This window comes from Mandrillus leucophaeus, unplaced genomic scaffold, assembly GCF_000951045.1.
Source record: "Mandrillus leucophaeus isolate KB7577 unplaced genomic scaffold, Mleu.le_1.0 Scaffold674, whole genome shotgun sequence".
Taxonomy (NCBI): Eukaryota; Metazoa; Chordata; class Mammalia; order Primates; family Cercopithecidae; genus Mandrillus; species Mandrillus leucophaeus.
The window spans coordinates 167,901-191,605 of NW_012107297.1; the positions used below are offsets into that span (position 1 = coordinate 167,901).

The window sequence follows — 23,705 nt, forward strand, 5'->3', positions numbered from 1 at the left end:
CCATTTCTCTAAGTTCCAATAACTCTACAACAGAAAAATAGCTGACCATCTTTTAGAGATGTATGAAAGTATTGTTGTGAGCAGGCCAGAAAGTTTCAAAAGTGCCTGCCAATTATACCAGTCCCGTTTCTGCTCCTGAGAATAAAACAAACTTCAGACATCTTTTAAGGCCCTGAAAAAGCCATATGCTCTGATCAGCTAGGCCCTAACTCATGGCTTGTTTCGCTAATCCATTCTGAATTTATTATCTACCAGACAGTTAAGTAGCACAATAACAAAGACTAATAAATTTCATTCCAAAAATCACTTTAAAACATACTTTTCAGTCCTCAGTGAAAGAAGCAGGAGGTGGAGGAACATTGCAGCTGGACTCTGGTTACATTCCTCATGTTTTGAGGTCTGAGCCTCACAGTGAAATGCAGCAAAGATTTCAGAGTTTCCCTTTACAGAATGCAGGTGCACAAGTAATGGTTTAGGCAAGGCATCAGTCGAGGCCTGTGTTTCAAACAGGCCAGACAAAGAAAAGAAATTGGTCTTTTTTATTTCCAGCAAAACTGGCTAAACAGAGCTTTGAACTCTAACATCTCATGTGCTAATAGCCAGATGAGACAGGTAATCAGAGAGAGGAGAGGTTGAAAATTCCTAGGGCCATTACATTAATTATAATTTATCCAATGAGTCATTCAATTTCTACTTGCTGTCTCCCATGAAGATCTGATTCCATCTAATGTCCTGGAAAGGTTTACATCAAAATTGAAAACAAGAGAAAGAAAAACCATGTCTAATCTGTTCTTTCAGTGATCCAGGCTAAGAATAACTGAGGCACAAGCATAATCAATAAACATATTTCTATTTATATATTTATTTATACATCTATGTTGTTCCAAAAAGGATTTGAAGTACTTCACAAAAATACATAAAACCAGCTAAAACACTTAATAGTTCATAAAATCTAAGACAGCACCAATTGTAAAATGCATCATTAACTTATGTAACACTAAGAAAAGTACTATCAATTATAATATGACATGCCAGTAATTACAAGATGCAACTCATTTTTATCAATATTAAAATGCCCAAAATGTATATATCAAAATCAATGAAATACAATGTGTTTCAGCAAAAGGAGGAAGATAGAAGCAGAATATAAAATTCATTCACCAAAATGCAATTCCTGTGGTTCCTCTGGCTGCCAAAGAAAAAAGGGATAACATAATCACCTAAAACCAGCTGGCCTTACTAGATCACTTGAGAAAAATCAATCAATCAATCAAGAAATCACTGCTGCTACTCACACTGGGCGCCATGCTACTTGAAATTGCCCACATATTAAGTTGCTACTTCACAAATTAAAGTATGCAACCGATCTAGAGCAAGAATATTTACCATCTCAAGGAACACTCTTCCTGCAAGTTCCCAAAGAGATTTTCCTGGATAACTAATTTTAAAGTCAGATTATCATGAAAAATTTTGATAAAAATCTGGAAAGACACTTAATTTGAACATCATGGCACTAGGAGAAGGCTGGTTGGAAATAGCCCAGTCTCCAGAGAACTACAAGGTGATCTTTCTTAAGTATATATCTGGTCATGGTATTCTCTTTTGCTTAAAATCATCTAGGCGTCCCTTCATCCCTTATAAGCCATGTTTTTCATCCTTGTAAACAAACCAAATGATGTCAGCAAAAATGGTACAGTAGATACAGCCAAAGACCTATCTCTCCAGGGAAACATCTAAAAAAAAAAATCAAGAAAAATCATCAAAATAAACTTTGTCAAACCCCCGGAAAATAGTCAAAGGTTTTTATCTATTGTCTGAAAGTCAAATCAAGAAAAAGGAAACTCAAAACCAGGAATAAAGTTTTGCAGCTTTTTGACTTGCCCTGGCTCTACCCTCCTCTCCAGCTCAGCATAGATCTTGAAGACGACAGCCTGCCCTCTCAGTATGGCACCTCATTTTTTGATCTTGAGAGAACAGACCAGATTCTTATTTAAAAAAAAAAAAAAAAAGTGTATCTGTTCTAACTTGTCTGGTGGCTACCTGAAGGACTAACGCGAGTTACTTTCCCTTGTTCCTCACCTAGTCTGAACTCACTCAGAACTGAAAAGCAGCTAACAATGTTCAAGTAATAAGGCAAACAAACAACCCAGAGCCACCTGGGGCAAAAAATATTACAGTTCAGACACAAAACAGATTGCCTAAAGCCTGGGAAGAAAAGCTGGAGAGAGTTTCTTTGAGAAATTTGGTCATTCAAAAATGTCCAAGTATACTGGGGAATTTAGAAGCTACATTCATGCCCAAAACAAGATGCATATTCAGAAAAAACCTGAAGAGCCTACACTTTCCCCTCTGGCTGACAGCTAGGCTCAGTGCAACCAGAAAGTGAAGGCTAAGGCCTTCAACTGAAATTAAAGGACCACAGATAGTAACTTGAAGCTGTATAAAGAAATAAAAATCCAGAAAAGGTAATTACATATGTAAATAAAAAAGATAGTACTATGGGCACACAACATATAATAATGCAATTTGTGACAACAACATAAAGATGAGAGGGAGGAACAAAGGTGTATAGAAACAGAGTTTTTATATGCTACTGAAGCTTACTGGTATCCGTGCAAACTAGAATGTTATAAATGTAGGACGTTAATTAAAATCCCCATCATAACCATAAAAAATCTATAAAATACACAGAAAAGGAAATGAGAAAGGAATCAAAAGGGTACACCTCAAAAAATATCAACTAAGCACAAAAGAAGGCAGTAATAAAGGACATAAGACACAAAAAAAGCATAAGACATACAGAAAACAAATAGCAAAGTGGAGTAAGTTTTTCCCTACCAGTAACTAAGTGTAAGTGGATTACAAACTCTAATCCAAAGGCAGAGATTGGAGGAATGCATAAAAGACATGCTCCAACTATACACCATCTTCAAGAGACTTATTCTAGATCAAAAGGTTCAAAGTGAAAAGATGGGAAAGATAGTCCATGCAAATAGTAACCAAAGGAGAGTTGGGGTGGTTATACTAACATCAGATAAAACAGTCTTTTGGTCAAAAGTTGTTATAAGAGGCAAAAATATACCAATAAAAGGGTCAATTCATCAGGCAGACATAACAAGAAATATGTGCACAAAACAACAGAGGTCTAAAATATACAAAGCAAATGTTGACAGAATTGAAAGGAGAAATATAGTTTTACAGTAATAGTTGAAGAATTCAACAGCCTACTCTCAATCATAAATGGAACATTTAGACAGAGGATCAATAAGGAAACAGAAGACTTGAGAACATCATAAACCAACTAGATCTAACAGACATAAATAGAACACTGCATCTAATGACAGCAGAATACACATTTTTCTCAAGTGCATGTGGAATGTTCTCCAGGACAGACAATACATTAGGCCACAAAACAAGTCTTCATAATTTAAAAAATATTAAAATCATAAAACTAACATCTCTGCTTCTCTGTCACAATGGAATAAAATGAGAAATGAATAACAAAAGGAAAACTAGAAAATTCACAAATAAGGAAAAATTAATGCTCTCTCTCTTTTTCTGTTTTTTTTGAGACAAGGTCTTCCTCTGTTGCCCAGGCTGGAGTGCAGTGCTGCAATCTCGGCTCACTGCAGCTTTCGCCTCCTGGGCTTAATCTATTATCCCACCTCAGCTTCTTGAATAGCTGGGACTACAGGTGCACACCACCACACTCAGCTAATTTTTGTATTTTTTGTAAAGACAGGGTCTCGCCATGTTGTGAAGGCTGGTCTCAAACTCCTGGCCTCAAAGTATCTGCCTGCCTTGGCCTCCCAGAGTGCTAGGATTACAGGCGTGAGCCACCACGCCCAGCCAAACAATGCTCTCATAAACGACCAGTGGTCAATAAAGAAATCACAAGGAAATTAGAAAATACTTTGACATTAATTTTAAAAAAATAACATACAAAAATGTATGGGGTGTGGAAACTGTTTTATAGGTGTAAACATTGGGTAAAGATCTCATTAACCTAAGTTGCCATCTTTAAGAAACTACAGGAAAAAGAAAATAAAACACAAAGCTAGCAGAATGAAGGAAATAATAAAGATAAGAGCAGACATATACAAAATGGAGAGCAAAAAAACACTAGAGAGAATCAATAAAACCACAAGTCAGTTCTTTGAAAAGAAATTGACAAATCTTTAGCTAGACTAACTATGAAAAAGAAAAAAGAAACTGCAGTAAAATGAGAAATGAAAGTGGGGACATTACTACAAACCTTACAGAAATGAAAAGGATTATAAGAAAACACCATGAGGAGGGTGAAGCAAGATGGCTGAACAGATGCTTTCACTGATTGTTCCCCTGCTAACCTTGCAGGAACACCAATTTAACAACCATCTACACACACAAAAAAGCACCTACATAAGAACCAAAAATCAGGTAAGCAATCACAGTACCTGGTTTTAACCTCATATAGCTGTAACAGGCACTGAAGAGGGTAGAGAAGACAGACTTGCATTGCTGACACCGCCCCTTCCCCATTCCTTCCGCAGCGGCCATGAGATACAGAGCATCTGTGCTCTTGAGGGAGGGAGAGCACAGTGATTGTGGTACTTTGCATTGAACTCAGTGCCGCTCTGTCACAGTGGGAAACAAAACTGGACTAAACTCAGCCAATGCCCATCCATGGGGGCAGCATTTAGATCAGCCCTAGTCAGAGGGGAATCGCCCATCCCAGTGGTTAGAACTTGAGTTTTGGCAAACCTTTCTACCATGGAAAAGGTGCTCTGGGGTTCTAAATAATCTCGAAAGACAGTCTAGGCCATGAAGACTGCAATTCCTAGGTAAGTCCTAGTGCTAGTGCTGGCCTTAGAGGCAATGGACATGGGAAAGTAGCCAGGGTGGCTAAGGAAGTTCTTGTGACACCCCTTCATCAACCACAGGCAGTGCACCCTGCAGCAAAACAAACAAACAAAAAGACTCCTTCCTTCTGCTTGAGAGGAGAAGGAAGAGACTTTGTCTTGCATCTTGGATACCAGCTTAGCCACAACAGGATAGGGCACTGGGCAATCATGAGGCCCCCATTCCAGACCCTAGCTCCCAGATGACGTATCTAGACACACGCTTGGCCAGAAGGGAATGTATTGCCTTGAAAGGAAGGACCAAGTCCTGGCAGGATTCATCACCTGTGACCAAAAAGCCCTTGGGCCCTGAAGAAACAGGAGTAATACCCAGACAGTAAGCCGTGGGCCTTGGGTGAGACTCTGAGATGTTCTACTTTCAGGGACCAGCTTGGCCACAGTGGAGTAGAGCACAAAATGGGCTTTTGGGGTCCCTGATTCCAGGCCTTGGCTCTTGGATGGCATTTCTGGACCTGTCCTGGCCCAGAGGGGAGCCCTTTGCCCTGAAGTGTGAGTCCCAGGTGTGGCAGCATTTGCCACAAGCTAACTGAAGAGTCCTTGAGCCTTCAGTGAACATCAGTGATAGCCTGGCAGTACCCACCATGGGTCTACGATGATGGTGGCCATGTGGAGAGAATCCTCTGCCTATGATAAGGAGAGGGAAGAGTTACAGTTTAAGTACCGGCTTAGCTGCAATAGAATAGAGCACCAGATAGATTTCAAAGGCTTTGGACTCTAGTCTTTGGCTCCCAAACAACATCTCTGGACCTGCTCAGGGGCTGGGGGAAACTTGCTGCCCTGAAGGGAAGGACACAATCCTGGCTGGCTTCACCACCTGCTAATTGTAGAGCCATAGGGTCTTAAGCAAACATAGGTGGTAGCCAGGTAGAGGTTACACAGGGCCTAGGGTAAGACCCAGTCCTATGCTGGTGTCAGGTCTGAACCAGGGAAATCCCAGTGGTGGAGGCCACGAGGGTGATTGTGTCCCCCTACTCCCGGCTCCAAGCAGCTCAGCATAGAGAGAGAGACTCTGAAAAAAATAAGGGTAGAGAACAGGAGTCTCTGCCTGGTAATCCAGAGAAATCTTTTGGATCTTATCCAAGACCAGCAAGTGGTACCTCTACAAGACTGCAAGAACCACAGTGTTACCGAGCTTAGGGTTCCCCTTAATGCAGATACAGCTTAGATCACAACATTTAAGTCCTTTCAAAAACCTGGAAAACCTTCTCAAGAAAGACAGGTATAAACAAGCCCACACTGTGAAGACTACAGTAAATACCTAAACTCTGCAATGCCCAGACACTAGTAAACATCCATAGGCATCAAGGCCATCAAGGAAAACCTGACCTCTCCAAATTAACTAAATAAGGCATCAGGGACCAATTCTGGAGAAACAGAGATACACGATCTTTCGGACAGAGAATTCAAATTAGCTGTTTTGTGGAAACACAAAGAAATTCAAGACAATACAGAGAAGGAATTCAGACTTATATCAGATAAATTTAACGAAGAGATTGAAATAATTAAAAAGAATCAAGTGGATATTCTGGAGGTGAAAAATGCAACTGAAATATTGAAAAACGCATTAAAGTCTCTTAATAGAAGCATTGATCAAGGAGAAGATAGAATCAGTGGTCTGGAATTCAGGCTATTTGAAAATGCTCAGTCAGAGGAGACAAAATAAAAAAGAATAAAAAAGAATGAAGCATGCCTACAGAACTAGAAAAGAGCCTCAAAGGGCAAACTTAAGAGTTACTGGCTTTAAAGAGGAGGTAGAGAAAGAGATAGGAGTAGAAAAGAATAATAACAGAACTTCCCAAACCTAGGAAAAAATACCAATATTCAAGTACAAGAAGGTTACGGAACACCACACAGATTTAAGTCAAAGAAGACTACCTCAAAGCATTTAATAATCAGACTCCCAAAGGTCAAGTATAAAGAGAAGATCCTAAAAGCAGCAGGACAAAAGAAACAAGGATAAATATGAATAAAGCAGTGGCAAAAAATGCTATAAAATCACACAATGGCCGGTAATCCCAGCACTTTGGCAGGCCAAGGAGGGCAGATCATGAGGTCAAGAGATTGAGACTATCGTGGCCAACATGGTAAAACCTCATCTCTACTAAAAATACAAAAATTAGCTGGGTGTGCTGGTGCACACCTGTATTCCCAGCAACTCGAGAGGCTGAGGCAGGAGAATAGCTTGAACCCGGGAGGTGAAGGTTGCAATGAGCCAAGATTGCGCCACTGCACTCCAGTCTGGCAACAGAGCAAGACTCTATCTCAAAAAAAACACATAATGGAACCAAATAATTGGATTACATTAGCAATCAAATGGTTTTTCACAATAAAGCTCTATCATTTAATTTTTTTAAAAAAAAGAAACAAGTAACATACAATGGAGCTCCAATTCATCTGGCAGCAGCCTTTACAGTGGAAGACTAGCAGGACAGGAGACAGTGGTATTACACATTTAAAGTGCTGAAGGCAAAAAAAGAAAAGTACAATATGCATACTTGATTTATTAGTCTGATATACATTGGTACCTTTACCATTTTCCAGACAATGCTAAGATCACAGAGCACTTTAACCCCACTCAACCCTTTTTACTTTTTGTGTTAGAACCATGCACTATAAACCTACATATATTATTATGTATATGCATGTTATATTTAAGAAGACATTAGTATTTATTTATAGTCAAAATGAATTTAGATATACATCTTTATCCTTTCTCTTATTCTTTGTTCCATACTGTATTTCCATGTTTCTGTTTGAAATTATTTTTATTCTTCCTTTAGTATTTCCTTTACTGTAGGTCTGCTGGGATACATCTTCTCAGTTTTGATGGTCTGAAATATCTTTATTTTGCCTGTACTTTTGAATAATATTTTCACTGGGTATAGAATTCTAAGTGGACAGTTGCGTTTTTTCAGTATTTTAAAATGTCACCGCATCACCATCTGGCTTCTGTTGTTCCACTGAGAAATCAGCTTAGTCTTACTATCAATCTTTTCAAAGCTATCATGTCTTTCTCTCTAGTTGCTTTTAGTATTTTCACTTTATCTTTGATATTCAGCTGTTTAATTTCCCCAGATATGTTTTTATTGTCATTCCATTTTGTTAGTGCTTCTTGAATTTGTAATTTCATGGCTTTTGTTAAATTTGAAAATTCTTAGTCATTATCTCTTAAAATTTTGTGTTTACCTCACAATCTTTCTAGCCTCCCTGTGCCTGAAATTACATGTATATTAGACACTAGTATTTTCTACTGACCTATCTTCCAATTCACTAATCCACTTTTCAGCTATGTTCAATCTGCCATTATATCTTTTCCTAGTTAGATCTCTGACAAATCTTTTAACATTTTACTTGTTGAGTGGCAGGCAAAAGGTACTAAGCGAATATTTGTAGATCATCTGACACTTATCCTCACAAAAGTAAGCAGAAAGTAAATGAAACTTAAGTAAATATTTGCTACCATTAGCAATTTTTGGAAGCTCAGGGGTTGAGTCATTAAAATTTATATGACTAACTAGTTTCATATAACAACTACATTTGATTTAAATGAAATGGAGCACTCTACAAAGGTTATATAAAAGTTGTCATAATTTAGGTTACATTTTATATATTTTATTATACCCCACGTTTTATACTGGCTTGATGTTAAAATCATTTTTTTAAAAAATACACTTACTCTCTCTCCTTTTCCGTCAGTTTGTCATTGATATTGTCTTTGATTGTTGATCTAGACCCCTTATGAATTATAGGATATCTGAGGGGCACTTGTAGGAAAAAGGAAATCATGGAGACCAAATGTGCAGTGTAACCAAGGGCAACAGCAATGCTTCCATCATCTTTTGCTGTAAATTCAAAAGCAGAGGAAAAGAAAATAACTATTTACCTTATCAATAACCACAAGGCAATAAATCATTTTCAAAGAATATTTTATAAAAATATGTGGTACATAAAATATCACTTATCTAAACTATATAAATGTTATGCAAATGTAAACATATTAACAAGACTTGAAACTTCATCTACTAACTGTATTTTAAACTATTTCCCAATAATTGATGTGATGAGATTAACATTTGATATATACCTTACAGCAAGAACTCTTACTATATGCAGATAACCATTGCTTTCTTTCCCAGCATTTTTACAGGGAGAATTAATACTTGAGTCTATTACATGAAATGAAAATTAGCTTCAGAGGTTTAAACATAACAAACACACTATACAGTGGTTATACATTTTATTCATTAACAATTTCCTAGGCAATACAGTTGTACTATTTTACAAAATTATTAATTCTAAAGAGAAATGAAATAGTATAATCATTCTTATGGGGTATGTTCTTGATATTGAAAAAGACAGTGTTACATAAGTAAGTCTATGAAGTGTAATATGGGTTAAGGGGGAAAAGTTTTAAACAGCAAAAGCAAAAGGTGAAAAACACACTGTTCATATACCACCCTATTTATGCAATATAGGTGAAAGTAACTACTAGGAAGAAATGCAGGTATCTTATAATCAGACATAAGCATCTAGTTTTCAAAAAGCCACAGATAATTACATTTTTAAAACGTATCCAGATTTCTGCCACTATCTATCAAGTGAGAAATGATGATTCAGGGGCTAAGAACAGGGAGTAATACAACAGAAAGTTTTAAACATCCCCCAAGAGGAAGGAAACAGGATCTTCTTGGTATACAGTATTCCTAAATGCTTCTAAAAGTGCACAAGTACATATGTGTGCACTCATACACTAAAACATTTAACACATAATCTGGAATATCCCATCTGGCTAGAGAAGAAGGGCTGAAATGATCACAATGGCCATGGCTTGACTATTCCCTGACTTCTAAGGGTGGCTTTAACCTCAATTACTAATAACATTTTCATATTTTTCTTTCTATTTCTACTTAATTATCTAAGCACTACCTTCTTATGGTAGAAGTGCCACTATAGCCATCCATTCCTCAGTGAATTCTCTATCCTTAACTACCATAGCAGACTATTGGTTTTTCTTTGGTAGTCTTATAAAAATAGGTAACTATTTATATATGCATTTTATATATATACTTTTTTCCATCCAGAACTGTCTATGGTACTTTATATATGACATTCATTCACTTAACAATGTTAAAGACCTTTGAAATGCTATTTCATTCCTTTTACAGATAAAGAAACTAAGGCTCAGAGATTAAGAAATCTTTCCAAAGTAATAGAGCTAGTAAACAGGTTGGCTTGACACCCAATCCTCCACCATTAACCAGTCTACTGTACTGTCTCAGAACTTTATTGTTAAACATTAATATAACAATTATTTTTTTAAAAAAGATGGGGTCTCACTATGTTGCCCAGGCCGACCTCAAACTCCTGGGCTCAAGCAATCCTCATGCCTCAGCCTCCCAAGTAACTGGGACTACAGGTGTGTGCCACTGTGCTCAGTATATAACAATTTTTTAACTTGGGAGCCTGGAATGTACGAAGCATATGACACACGTGTACCACCTTAGTTTCTTCACAGTGTTCTAGTAAGAACAAAGAACACATAAAAAGTCTGAGAATCCTCGATGACTTGCAAAGTACTCAACAGAAAATGGGCTTCTCAAGGAATGTCTGTTCTCTAAAACAAACTCACGGAAAAAAATCAAACAGCAGTCATTTTCAACCAACTACTGAGTCATGCCCTAACCAACTAGAATCCTAATTATTTTTAGAGACCATGACCTCTTGCCCCAGTCCCACCCAGGTACCTGAATACTACCACAATGCTTTCCTTCTGCAGAAACCCATACATCAGACTACCTTAGGGACTAAAAGTACTTTACATTATATATTTGTTACATTATAAATTCATTATCATACAATAATATAACTAAGATAAACTTTTGCAATCACTGGGTGTGATGCTACCAACTTGGAGAAGAGAGAAATGAGACCCAGGTGGTATAAATGGCTTGGTCAAAGCCATATAGGTAGAAACTATGAGTAATGAAATAACTGAGAGAACTGTCCACAATTCTCCAGAATATCTATACAGGTGTGGAGTCACAGCTGGAACTGTGAGTTTCTTCACAGGTCACTGAATTCTGCCTTGTGCTTTCCGTAAAGATTAGGTCTTATCAAATTTAAAATATTCCTGTCAGTAAAAGGACTTGATCTTCAATAATAACCTTTTGAAGGGAGAGGGAAAGAAGAAGAAGAGGAGGAGGATTCAAAGACAGATAATACTATGCTAAGTTGCAACTTTCCTCTATGTGCTTTATACAAAGCTTTTCCTTTCCCATATGACCTGACAGAAGAGGACCTGAAAACTTCCAGAAAGCAGCAGGCCTCTTAGATTAGCCTTTCAAGCAGGTCAAATGCAAACAATGAATATTCGAAAAATATCTATCTAATGCTAAACATTCAAGCATCTACATTTTTCCCGTATTATGAAAGGAGGACTGCCAAAGAATTATATTTGTGTATTTTGAGACTACGTCCACATCTCTATTAAAAGAACAAAAAGTTGGTTTTCTAACATCACCTCCCACCAATGAACAAACAATTTTGTTTAAAGACAAAAAGGCATCTCTAAGAGAAGTCTACACACAGAAAACAAAAATAAATAGCACACACTGAAAATTGAATAATATTGGAAATCAGCTTTGATTCAGGTTATTCACACTCACCATTCTTGCCACAAGTCTTCCCACTCCACCTATTAAAAATTCTAGGTTTCCCATTCCAGGCCACAGGGCTCCATCACAGCCTCAGTGTTAAACATTGTGGTGTTAGATTTCCAATATTGAAGCTTTATATTAAAAAGCATTTTAAAAGGACCACGGGTGAAGCATTACAGGGCCCAAGGGTATTCCAATACCCTCAAAAGGAAAACCACCTCCTGGTAGGGAAGTCACTTTCATCACCCCAAGACCACTGAATCTCCAGTGGGAAAATGTGAGCTCATGTGGTTAATTATGGCTATTGCAGACCATGCAACCTCAGATGTCACATTCTGTTGCCAATCACTTTAGCTAAAAAACCAAAAGGTTTAAGGTTTCCAGCATTGCAAGATCTGAAAGATTTTTACCTGCAACAGCCAAAACCCAGCTCTCTGGGGTGTGCTTTTCCAGTAAGCATTAATGACGTCCCTAACACCTAAGGCAGAGCAGAGGTTTGTGTACCTTACGCTGTTCTGGGGGTTAAAAAGGTCACAGACGATAGTTTTGTTAGTGAGAAGTTGGAGCACGAGTGGAGGGTCCAGGGAGAAACAAGAATGAACCTTAAGACTCAGGTATGTGAAAAAGATGCTAATTCCAACAAAGTTTTAAGGGGCTTGAAAATAAAATAAAAACCCACAGTTTCCTCATAATAAATATTCCTGGTTTATTTTTAAAATGTAGGTAACCACTCAAAGCTGCAGCTTTTGTATACTTTTAATGACAACAAATTCCACAAACACACAATGGCCATGACAACATTATAAATTAATTCAAATGTTCCTTTGATTTATATGTTGGACAAACTATTAATATTCAAATGCATCCAAGTACAATAAGTGATCTAAAAGCTCTTACCATCCTGCCTTCCCAATCACTGAGGCAGCTGATTTGTTAAGGAACCAAGCACCCACTGATCCAGACAGGACAAAATATTTAAGACTCTAATCACTGCCACAGCATCTATGGAATCATTCCATGTTCTCAATGAGACACTGTTTGACATATGGACTCTCCTTTCCAAGAAATCATGCCTGCATAAAGGGATACAGACACAGAAGGAAATCTGGGTCTCATTACCACAAAAGGCTCTCGTGTTATGGATTACTTAAACACACACACGCACACAAACATTTTTTTTCAGGCTAAATGTCTCGGTCAGTGGAACTGAGATGAACACCCTTCACTGGACAATTTTCTCCCACTGTGTCCAGGTCTCCTTGGCATACTCCAGTAGTAACTTACCCATTTAGAAAAGCACAATAATGTTGGAGCACTACGGTGGAGTTTTCCAAACAGTATCACCCCATGCAGTGTAAAGGCTATCCCAGCAAAGTCTCATGAATATCACAGAATAACCAGCTTGGAGTTCCTTCACTAGAGGCTCTCCCAGAAAGCAGCTGCTATAGAATACTAAAAAGTTGTCACGGGTTTAAAGAGGGTATTATTCAAAGCAAGGAAGAAAACTGCATTGTGGCAGGAATTATACCAATCTTAGAATCAGGCAGACCAGGAATAATCTTAGGTTTATCACTGGTTAATAAGACTCCTTGAAAAAAATTAACTAATCTCTCTGAGCTTCCATTTTCTTTTTCTTTTCTTTTCTTTTCTTTTTTTTTTTAATTAGAGTAAATTTCTTTCCTCACAAATGGAATTAATTCTCACAGTTGTGAGAATTAGGGTAAATGTGAGAACATCATGATGTTCCATGTTATTATATTTCTTTCCCTTTTTTATTTTCTATGTTGAAATGGGTTCTCACTCTGTCACCCAGACTGGAGTGCAGTGGCATAATCATAGCTCACTACAGCCTCAAACTCCTGGTCGCCAGCAGTCCTCCCACCTCGGTCTCCCAAAGTGCTAGGATTACAGGCATGAGCCACCATGCCCAGCCTATGTTACTATATTTCTACCAGCCTAAAATGTCTTCTTACTCTTTTTTCTATTGGAAAATATCATTTTATTTCTTAAGACACTGAAATCATCTTCTCTGTAAGTTTTCCTGATCCCCTCCTGATAGAAGTGATTATTCTCACTTTTTTGAGTACCATGTACCTGCTATAAACTTCTAAGTGCCTGACACAGAGTATGAATTCAATAAATACTTATTGATTGTCTGGATTACAAATCTGGTATCCTCAACTGGACTATAATCTCACTGAGGCAGGATCAATGTCTTAACCATCTCTTACATCCTCAACACCTGGCACAGTGGATAACATACACAGAACACTCAATACATTTAGTAAATGGAAGTGCCTTGCAGGATACTAACATGAGATTTTTTGTTTTTGCTTTTGTTTCTAGACAGAGTCTTGCTCTGTCGCTCAGGCTAAGTGCAGTGGCACAATCTCAGCTCATTGCAACCTTCGCCTCTGGGTTCAAGCGATTCTTGTGCCTCAGCCTCCCAAGTAGCTGAGATTACAGGAGTGTGCCACCACACCCAGCTAATTTTTTGTATTTTTAGTAGAAACAGGGTTTCACTATGTTGGTTAGGCTGATCTCAAACTCCTGACCTCAAATGATCTGCACACTTCGGCCTCCCAAAGTGCTAGAACTATAGGCATGAGCCACTGCGCCTGGCCAACATAAGATTTTTAAAGTCCAGTATTACTGCATGTGCTTCTTAAAATTTCTGATTCCTAAGGGTGATGGCAAATGAACAGGACCTTAGAGTAAAATGAAACATTTATTTCATTTTATCTCACATTTTGTTTTTCAACAACTGCACTAAAAAGCTACACTAATTAAAGGGTAGGGAGACTATTCGGCTTGTTGGGCATGCTAAGTGTAGATAACTATAAAAGCTATGAAAAACTAGGAGAGAAGGAATTTCAAAGAAAACAAAATAGAATCAAGACACATCTCAGAGTAATCAGACCACCACTCCTGATATTCCTGCTTCCCTGACTGCCCCCTTCAAATCATTCTGTATTTAGCAGCCAGAGTGACTTTCAAAAGCCTAACTCAGCTCATGCCATTCCGCTTCTTGAAGTCCCTCAGGCATTTCCTACTTCCTTGAGAATTAAATACCAACTCCTTACCGTGACCTCAAGGCCCTGGCTGCCGTCTCCTACCTCCTCTAAAGTAGCTCTTCCCTCGCTCACTATGCTCCAGCTGCACACGTCTGGTCTTTTCTGTCCTTCCTTCCTCTCTCTTTTGCAACTAATTCCGATTATATTTATTGAGTACCTCCTATATGAAAAGCCTTTTCAAATGTTATTTCATTCAATCATCACAAGAAATTACAGATATAGGTATCTTATTTTATAAGAAATTAAGCTGAAAGATTACATGATTTATCCAAAATACAAGTCTTTTCTCACATTCCCCCAACCCTGAGTTTTTTGAGAGACGCCAAGCCCATTCCTCCTTCATCATCACCTTTGTACTTGCTGACGCGTCTCCCAGAAATGCTCTTCCCCCAGCTGCAGCACAGTTGGCTCCTTTTAGCCTTCAATTTTATACTTCTCCTTAGAGAGGTCTTCTCTGACTGCTTTATCTAAAGCCGTTTCTTCCATTCTCCGGGATAGCATATTCCTCTATTAAATACTTGCTAGTTACTTATTTTCTTGTTTATTGGCTGTCTCCCCCAATAAGCTCCATGGAAGGAGAAAACATGTTTACTTTCTGCATCATTGTATCCTCAAAGGCACAGTGCCTGGCATTTAGATGTTCAATGAACATTTTTTTCAATGAATGATGTTCTGTATCCCAGGAAACTGGTACGGGACAAAAGTACTCAATATGTTTACTAAATGAATAAATGAGGAAAATGATGCACCATGGGCTTCAAGACACCACAACTTTGCCTAAAATTAACATCAAAACACATTTCTATGAGTGTCTTACAGATATCTGAGGGAGCACTATGAAATGGAAACCAGACAAATCCCAGCTATATTATTACCTGGCTTTGTGGTATCAAGCAAGTTACTGAATACAATTTTCCTTATAGGATCCCTTTGTTTGTTTTTGTGAGTATTAAAGATTAGGCAAAATCTTATGTATTTATAGCTACTGGTATACCTCACTTAATTTTTCACAACAATCATATAAGACAGGTAGGGCATAAATTAATAGTTCATTCAATCAATTAGGAAATCAACTCAAAGGTTACACAACTTGTTCCAAATTACATGGTTTATAGAAGGGCAATCAGGACTTGAACATAGGTTTTCCAGCTCCTGGTTTATCACTCTCCTTTTATCATGTCCAAAGTACTTACAAGTAAGGGCCCAACGGGGTAATAAAACCCTCTTAGATGTTAAATGATCACCAATAACAACAGCTTCTTTATAGGAAAACGAAAGTCCTGATCAAAACTAGCAACACTCTCTTCTTCTTCGGTAACTTCTCAAGTAGATAATATGCTGGCTTTGGGAATAATCTATAAAGATATTCAGTAGGCCTCAAAGCATTGTTTAGCCTAAGGGAAAAGAACCCACTTTGCTAACAATAAAAATAATCACTGATATGCCAAAGAAAATAAATTCTTTGGAATATTTGCAAAGTGAGTAGGAAAAGCAAAAGATTTTAAAATATAGAAATTACTAAGGATCATATTCTATAATACTTTTAATGTAATTTATTTATTTTCAGTTAAAAGATAAGAAAAATGGTAGTATAACAAATTAAGCCTGTGGTAATGGAAACTTCACAAAATTAAATTTTCAAACACTTTTCAGGTCAGCAGTAATATGACTTTCTAAATAGTAACAGAACAGATTTTGTTTGCTGTTCCTCTGCTCCCAAACACACACAAATTTTTCATAAAAATCGAACCAAAAGGAAGGGCAATTATTTGTATTCTTAAGAACCCTACCGCCTAATTTGCTTAAAGCCCATTTAAAAACTATTTTCTTTTAAATTTCTAATATAAAGTTCAGTAATTATTTTTCTATGATCAGAACTAACATTCTATCTCCTATCAAGGAGCCTGACATACATACTTGCAATTGGGAAAGGACAGAAGGTCCAAAACTTCTTTTGGATAAAGTGCTAGGCAAAGAGCATTTCAAGATATTCTATTTCCATATATTAATATATACCAAATCTTCAAAATAAAAAATAAAATACCTTGGAAGTCCTCAGAATTAGGCAACTTGACACCACATACAAAGTAATCCTTATGTTCATTCTGTGAATTTAATTAAAGAATAAAATTAATAAATAAAGCAAACAACCACTAAGTCAAATGTCAAATCTCAAACAAACTCTAAGTCAGCAGGTTTGTGCTGACTTAAAACACTGTTCTAAATTCCAAGTATTATCATAATTGTTGAAGCTGGATGATAAGTACATGATGATTCATTCTACTCTCTCCCTACATTTACATATACTTGACATTTTCTATAATAACATTTAAGACATTATGCCCAAGGAAAAAGCCATGTAAAATTATCATCATAAAAATATCCTTGGTTCATTCACATATATAAATAGTTTAATAAAATTCTATAAGCAAACTCAAATCCTATTAGCATTCTTCTCTGAAAATTAGTCTTTTAAATAACTTGTCATTAAAAAGAAAACTATCAAATTTAGCAGATTTATTTCTCTGAAAAATAATTCTAATCAATTTTATTAAAGTTTTCCTTTTTTCACTCCTTCTAAGAAACTAGGCTCAAAACCCTAATCGCCTGACAGGTAACCCAGGAATATCTTAAGTAACACTAATACATGAAAATTATCAATCATATTTTTAAAGCAATACACATATATTTACACATATGTGTCAGAAATGATGATAATGGGCCAGGTGCCATGGCTCACACCTGTAATCCCAGCACTTTGGGAAGCCGAGGCGGGTGGATCACAAGGTCAGGAGATCGAGACCATCCTGGCTAACACAGTGAAACTCCGTCTCTACTAAAAGTACAAAAAAATTGGCCGGGCGCTGTGGCTCACATCCATAATCCCAGCCCTTTGGGAGGCCGAGGCAGACGGATCACAAGACCATCCTGGCCAACATGGTGAAACCCCGGCTCTACTAAAAATACAAAAATTAGCTGCACGTGGTGGCATATGCCTGTAATCCTACCTACTCAGGAGGCTGAGGCAGGAGAATCACTCAAACCAGGGAGTCAGAGGTTGCAGTGAGCCAGGATCATGCCACTGCACTCCAGCCTGGCGACAGAGAGAGACTCCGTCTAAAAAAAAAAAAATTAGCTGGGCATGGTGGCGGGCACCTGTAGCCCCAGCTACTCGGGAGGCTGAGGCAGGAGAATGGCATGAATCCGGGAGGCGGAGCTTGCAATGAGCCGAGATCGCATCACTGTACTCCAGCCTGGGCAACAGAGCGAGACTCTGTCTCAAAAAAAAAAAAAAAGGAAGAAATGGTGATAATGGATAATGTGGTTAAAAAGATCCTAAAGAAACCAAAATAATTTGGCAGTCTTTCAGATGATGAATGCATCCCACCACCAAAGTGATATAAATGAAGTAGTAGAACCTAAGACCAAACAAGTCTAAATCTATGATTTAAACAGACATTAGCTCCTGAATGAATCATAATAAGAGCATAGATTAAGCCTAGAGCAATGATTTTTTTCATTGAGAGGAAATTTCACACAGAAATCATCTTTTCAAAAAGAAAAATATTTTCAGAAAATTTGAAACTTACCAAATCAATAGGGTAAATGTAGGAAAGCTCAGAGAGTAATTGCCTGCAACGAATTGTCAACTGAGCATTAGTCTTCAAAAAGAGTTCTCTAATGAGGAAAGAAAAAACACATTTATTAAAAAATATATGCTTGCATGCTTTGTAACATTTATTTCCATACAATTAATGCAAAGAAAGATTATGCCGTCTGTAACAGGCCACAGAAACTCTGAAGTAGAAGCATAAATAATAGTTACCATAAGTCTTGACCTATCTCCAAACAGTATCAATCAAGCTAACTATACACTGAGTGCTACTCTGTATGATTAGTACCATGCTAAGAAATGTAAAGGGGGCTGGGAGTGGTGGCTCACTCCCATAATCCTAGCACTTTGGGAGGCCCAGGAGTTCAAGACCAGCCTGGGCAATATAGGGAGATCCCATCTCTATAAAAATAAAAAAATTAGCTTGGCTTGGTGGCATATGCCTGTGGTCCCAGCTACCTGGGAGGTTGATGTAGGAGGACTGCTGGGGCCTAGGAGGTTGAAGCTGCAGCGAGCCCTGATCATGCCACTGCACTCCAGCCTAGGCACCAGAGCAAGACACTGTCTTTGAAAAAAAAGAAATGTAAAGGGTACAAATGGCCTTATGTAGTTATTATAACAACTCTAGTAGGTTAATATTATTTATATCTATTTATAAAAAAGGAAACAATATTTGGAGAGTCTGAGTAATCTGACCAAGATTTCACAGTTAATTTAATGAGGCCAATTTGATTTCAAGAGAGATCTGGATGGTATTTCCTCAAAAAGTGTTGTATATTTCACTCAAAATTACGTATTAGAATTACCTCAAAAACCAACACGTTGGACTGTGAGAAAAAAAGTTAAAAATAACAAATAAAAAGCTATAGCATGAAATTACCCTTCTCTTTTTTTTTTTTTTTTTTGAGACGGGGTCTCACTCTGTCACTCAGGCTGGAGTAGTGGCATAATCTTGGCTCATTGCAGCCTCAACCTTCCCAGGCTCAGGTGATCCTCCCACCTCAGCTTCCTGAGAAGCTGGGACTACAGGTGCGCTCAACCATGCCTAGCTAATTTTCATATTTTTTGTAGAGACAGAGCTTCACCATGTTGCCCAGGCTGGTCTCAAACTCCTAGGCTCAAGCTATCTGCCCGTCTCAGCCTCCCAAAGTGCTGGGATCACAGGCATGAGACACTGTGCCTGGCACCAGCTTTTCTCTTGCACTACTTAAGAAACATGACCAATAGGTAAAATACCTGTAAAGTAAGTTGCCTGATCAACTGTGTCAAGAATTTAAGAACAAAAGGAATTTAGGAGAAACTGTAGGTCAGAGTGTAAAAAACCTATAGTATAATGCAAAGAGCACTGTGGTATAACATGACATATATATGGTCTTTGTCCCTGGTTCTTATCACGGAGCACCTAAAATCCCTTGGAATTTCCTGAACGATAAGAGTGTCTTTTGCTATTCATTATGAGCCCCTTTTGATCACACCACAGTTTATGCTAATAAGATGTGTTAAGGCAGGGGCTCCTAGACAGCCTCAGGATGGAACTGGTCACTAGAAAGACCAACAGATTAGAAGGATGGACTTTCTTCCCCACCCACCAAACTCTGAGAAGAGGGCTAGAGATTGAGACCTATGCAAACTCTTGCACAACAAGATTTAATAAGCTTCCAGACTGGCGGTGTCTAGAGACTGATGTGCACAGACAGGACCTGGAAGCTCCATGCTCCCTCCCCAATACCTTGCCCTGTGCATCTCTTCTATCTTGTTCATCTGTATCTTTTGTAATGTCCTCTATAATAAACCAGTAAGGGTTAAGTAAATGTGTCTCTGAGTTCTGTGAACTGCTCTAGCAAATTAATCGAATCCAAGGAATGGGTTGTGGGAACCTCTATTTAAAGCAGGTCAATCAGAACCACAGGTCACAACCTGGGGCTTGCCAACTGGCATCTGATGTGGTGAGGCAGTGTTGTGGGAATGAGTCCTTAATTCTGTGGGATCTGATACTATTTGCAGGAAGACAGAGTGAGAACTGTATTAAATTATAAGACATACAGTGAGTGTGTGCTGAAGAATCTAATGTCAAAAGCGTTGTATTGAGTGGTGTGTAACAGTACTAAAATCACTGGTATTTTTCTTATCTAAAACAGCACTGATGACATAATGGGATTTAGTCCTGCCTTTGCTAGTGAGTTGGACAAATAGTAACTTACCAGAGCATTGCCCTCCTATCTGCAAATTGAGAGAATTAGAATAGATACTCTCTATGGTTTTCTCTAGGTCTAGCACTTTTTTTATTTTATTTTATTTTATTTATTTGTTTTTGAGACAGAGTCTCCCTCTGTCGTCCAGGCTGGAGTGCAGTGGCGCGATTGGCTCACTGCAAGCTCCGCCCCCCCGGCTCACACCATTCTCCTGCCTCAGCCTCCCAAGTAGCTGGGACTATCCGTGCCTGCCACCATGTCTGGCTAATTTTTTGTATTTTTAGTAGAGAGAGCGTTTCACTGTGTTAGCCAGGATGGTCTCGATCTCCTGACCTCATGATCTGCCTGCCTCGGCCTCCCAAAGTGCTGGGATTACAAGCGTGAGCCACCGTGCCAGGCCGGTCTAGCATTTTCAAATCCCCAAGTGCTACTAAACTTTTTTGAAGAAAAGTGCAAGATGGATGGACTTTCCAGGAAAAGCAAGTGAAGATGAGCAAAGCAACCGAGGCACCAATGAATTAAGCAAATGTTGGAAAAAATGAAGAGAAAAATGATTGGCATTTGTTAAATGAATTTTGGGAGAGCGACTAAAATTAACTACAGTTGCATAGTGCCAATTTATTAAAGGATATTTGGAAGTTAAGCAAAAGGATCACCATATTAAGAAGATAAAAATGTCAGGCATGATGGCTCACACCTGTAATCCCAGCACTTTCGGAGGTTGAGGTGGAGGATCACTTGAGGCCAGAAGTTTGAGGCCATAGTGAGCTATGACTGTACCACTGCACTCAAGCCTGGGTGACACAGTGAGACCCTGTCTATGGGTGACACAGTGAGACCCTGTCTATGAATCAATGAATGAATGAATGAATGAATGAAATGTTTCTCCAAGTTTTAAAAAAAAGAAGACAAAAAATGAGGTAAAAATGGTATTTTAAGAGGAGAGTTCTGATAGTAGCATGGAGAACAATCTGGAAAAATGAAGAGACTGATGTTAGAGAGATAATCAAGTTGCTGAAGTAATTCAAACGAGCTAATGACAAGCAGGAGTAAATCTGAAAAAATTATTGAAAAAAAACCTATAAGCTAAACTGCATGTAGAAGACAGGAGGAAGAAATTCAAACATTAAACCATGATACTGTGGCCTGAGAAACTCAGATAGTGTTCATGTTTCTGATTATAACTACATACTAGGAGCTTTCATAACTAACCTCTGGCACAGTGCACGACACACAGTAGGTGCCTAATTAATGAATATGTGTTGAATAAACAAATGTGTTACTGAGGTATATGGACTATAAATTAATACCAGCAGTTTTAAAGAATGCTACTTTTTCAAATCTATCCTCACGGTAAACTCCACACTCCCAGCAGTTCTTCTCAGTGTGCACTTACCTTTTCGCCGTGCACTCCTTCCTCAGCTCATTTAGGGATTCCTTCTGGAGTTGAAGTTTGAGATGCTCAGCTGAAAATGCACTTCCTAAAAAGAAAAGGAAGGAGACAATTCCATATGTAACATAGGATTACTCAATCACAACCAAAGAGGCCAAGCCAAATCCCTGACTGTGAGAGGGAAATAAAAAGAGTTAGGGAAAGTGGGTTGAGTACAGAGATCTTCTGGGGAGAGGAGCTAGAATAAACTTCCCTATTGGTCCAATTTTCACACAAGTCCAGCCTCTGGCAGGAGCCTAAGAGTATACGCCTAAGACTCTCTGCCTATAGATATTTCTCAATTACTGACCGAGAAAGATGGTCAGCAATTGATAAGATACCAAAATTCAGACTTCACTTTAAAAAAATGAGTGGTTAATTCCTTTCCAACCAAAAATGCTACAGAATAACATTACTGAAAGTATATTTTAAAAAAGAGTAAAAAAGTACCTGTATTTTGACTACTAAAATATAGTTGATAAATGTAAGTAGTTTTTATGAACTGTCATCTTCCTCATATATATCATTACTTTAGGCCGGGCACGGTACGGTGGCTCATGCCTGTAATCCCAGCACTTTGGGAGGCCAGGGCTGGCAGATCACTTGAGGTCAGGAGTTCAAGACCAGCCTGGCTAACATGGTGAAACCCCATCTCTACTGAAAATACAAAAATTAGCTGGAAATTGCTTGAACTTGGGAGGTGGAGGTTGCAGTGAGCCAAGATTGTGACACTGCATTCCAGCCTGGGAAACAGAATGCGACTCTGTCTCCATACAACCCCTCCCCCCAAAAAATCAGTATTTTAGTGAAAATCATAGTGTATAGGAAATGTGTATTTTGATTTTTCAACTATTTTTACATGATGACAGATAACCTGAGTTAGAGCTGTATAAAATTTAACTCCATGAATGTGAATTACAGGAATATTTCACATTTTAAATAATACCCTCATACCTCAATTCTCCTTTTTTTTTTTTCTTTTAAGACAGGGTTTCTCTCTGTTGCCCAAGCTGGAATAAAGTGGCATGACCAGAGCTAAATGCAGCCTGAACTTCCCCAATCTGAGGTGATCCTCCTGCCTCAGCCTCCTGAGTAGCTGGGACAACAGGCACATGTCACAGTGCCCAACTAATTTTTGTATTTTTTGTAGAGATAGGGTCACCATGTTGTCCAGGTTGATCTTGAACTCCTGAGCTCAAGCTGTGAGCTGCCTGCCATGGCCTCCCAAAGAGCTAGGATTACAGGTGTGAGCTACAGTGCCCGGCCTTCCCAATATATTTAAGCACGCTTCTCTTCTCCTTCAACGTGCTATGAAGACCAGTAAGTTGGGAACTCTGACCCCAAAAGAATTTAACCAAGGAACACAACTTTTCAGCCCACAATATAACTTCTTCCCAAATCTTCACCTTAGTGATTTTTTAAGACCTTTAGGTTGACACCCTCTACCCCCACATACTTCATCAGAAAATATATGAATTCTTCTACCACTAGAGAAATGTGCCATATCATTCTTCATCCCAGATAAATTAGGCTGCCTCAACTCAAACAGTGTTAACAAGACCACAAATAGGGACCAAAGACAGATCTGGGCTTCAAAACACAAATAAGTGTCCCCCTCCTCAGTTCAGAAGACTCTAGAATATGTTGTTACATGACCTCCCCTCAAGAAAATTCCTTGGCTGGGGGCGGTGGCTCAAGCCTGTAATCCCAGCACTTTGGGAGGCCGAGACGGGCGGATCACGAGGTCACGAGATCAAGACCATCCTGGCTAACACGGTGAAACCCCGTCTCTACTAAAAAATACAAAAAACTAGCCGGGCGAGGTGGCGGGCGCCTG

At 38.5% G+C, this 23,705-nt stretch overlaps 1 protein-coding gene across 1 annotated transcript in view; it reads right to left on the bottom strand.

The window, feature by feature from the left end:
• UVRAG (UV radiation resistance associated) overlaps positions 1 to 23,705 on the bottom strand; it is a 339,596-nt gene that overhangs the window by 119,802 nt on the left and 196,089 nt on the right. The window contains exons 9-12 of the mRNA XM_012002017.1: positions 21,833 to 21,917; positions 18,222 to 18,309; positions 16,676 to 16,736; positions 8,578 to 8,743 (exon numbers count right to left, since the gene is read on the bottom strand). Of these exons, the coding sequence (XP_011857407.1) occupies positions 8,578 to 8,743; positions 16,676 to 16,736; positions 18,222 to 18,309; positions 21,833 to 21,917 (400 nt within the window). The remainder of the gene's footprint in view (positions 1 to 8,577; positions 8,744 to 16,675; positions 16,737 to 18,221; positions 18,310 to 21,832; positions 21,918 to 23,705) is intronic.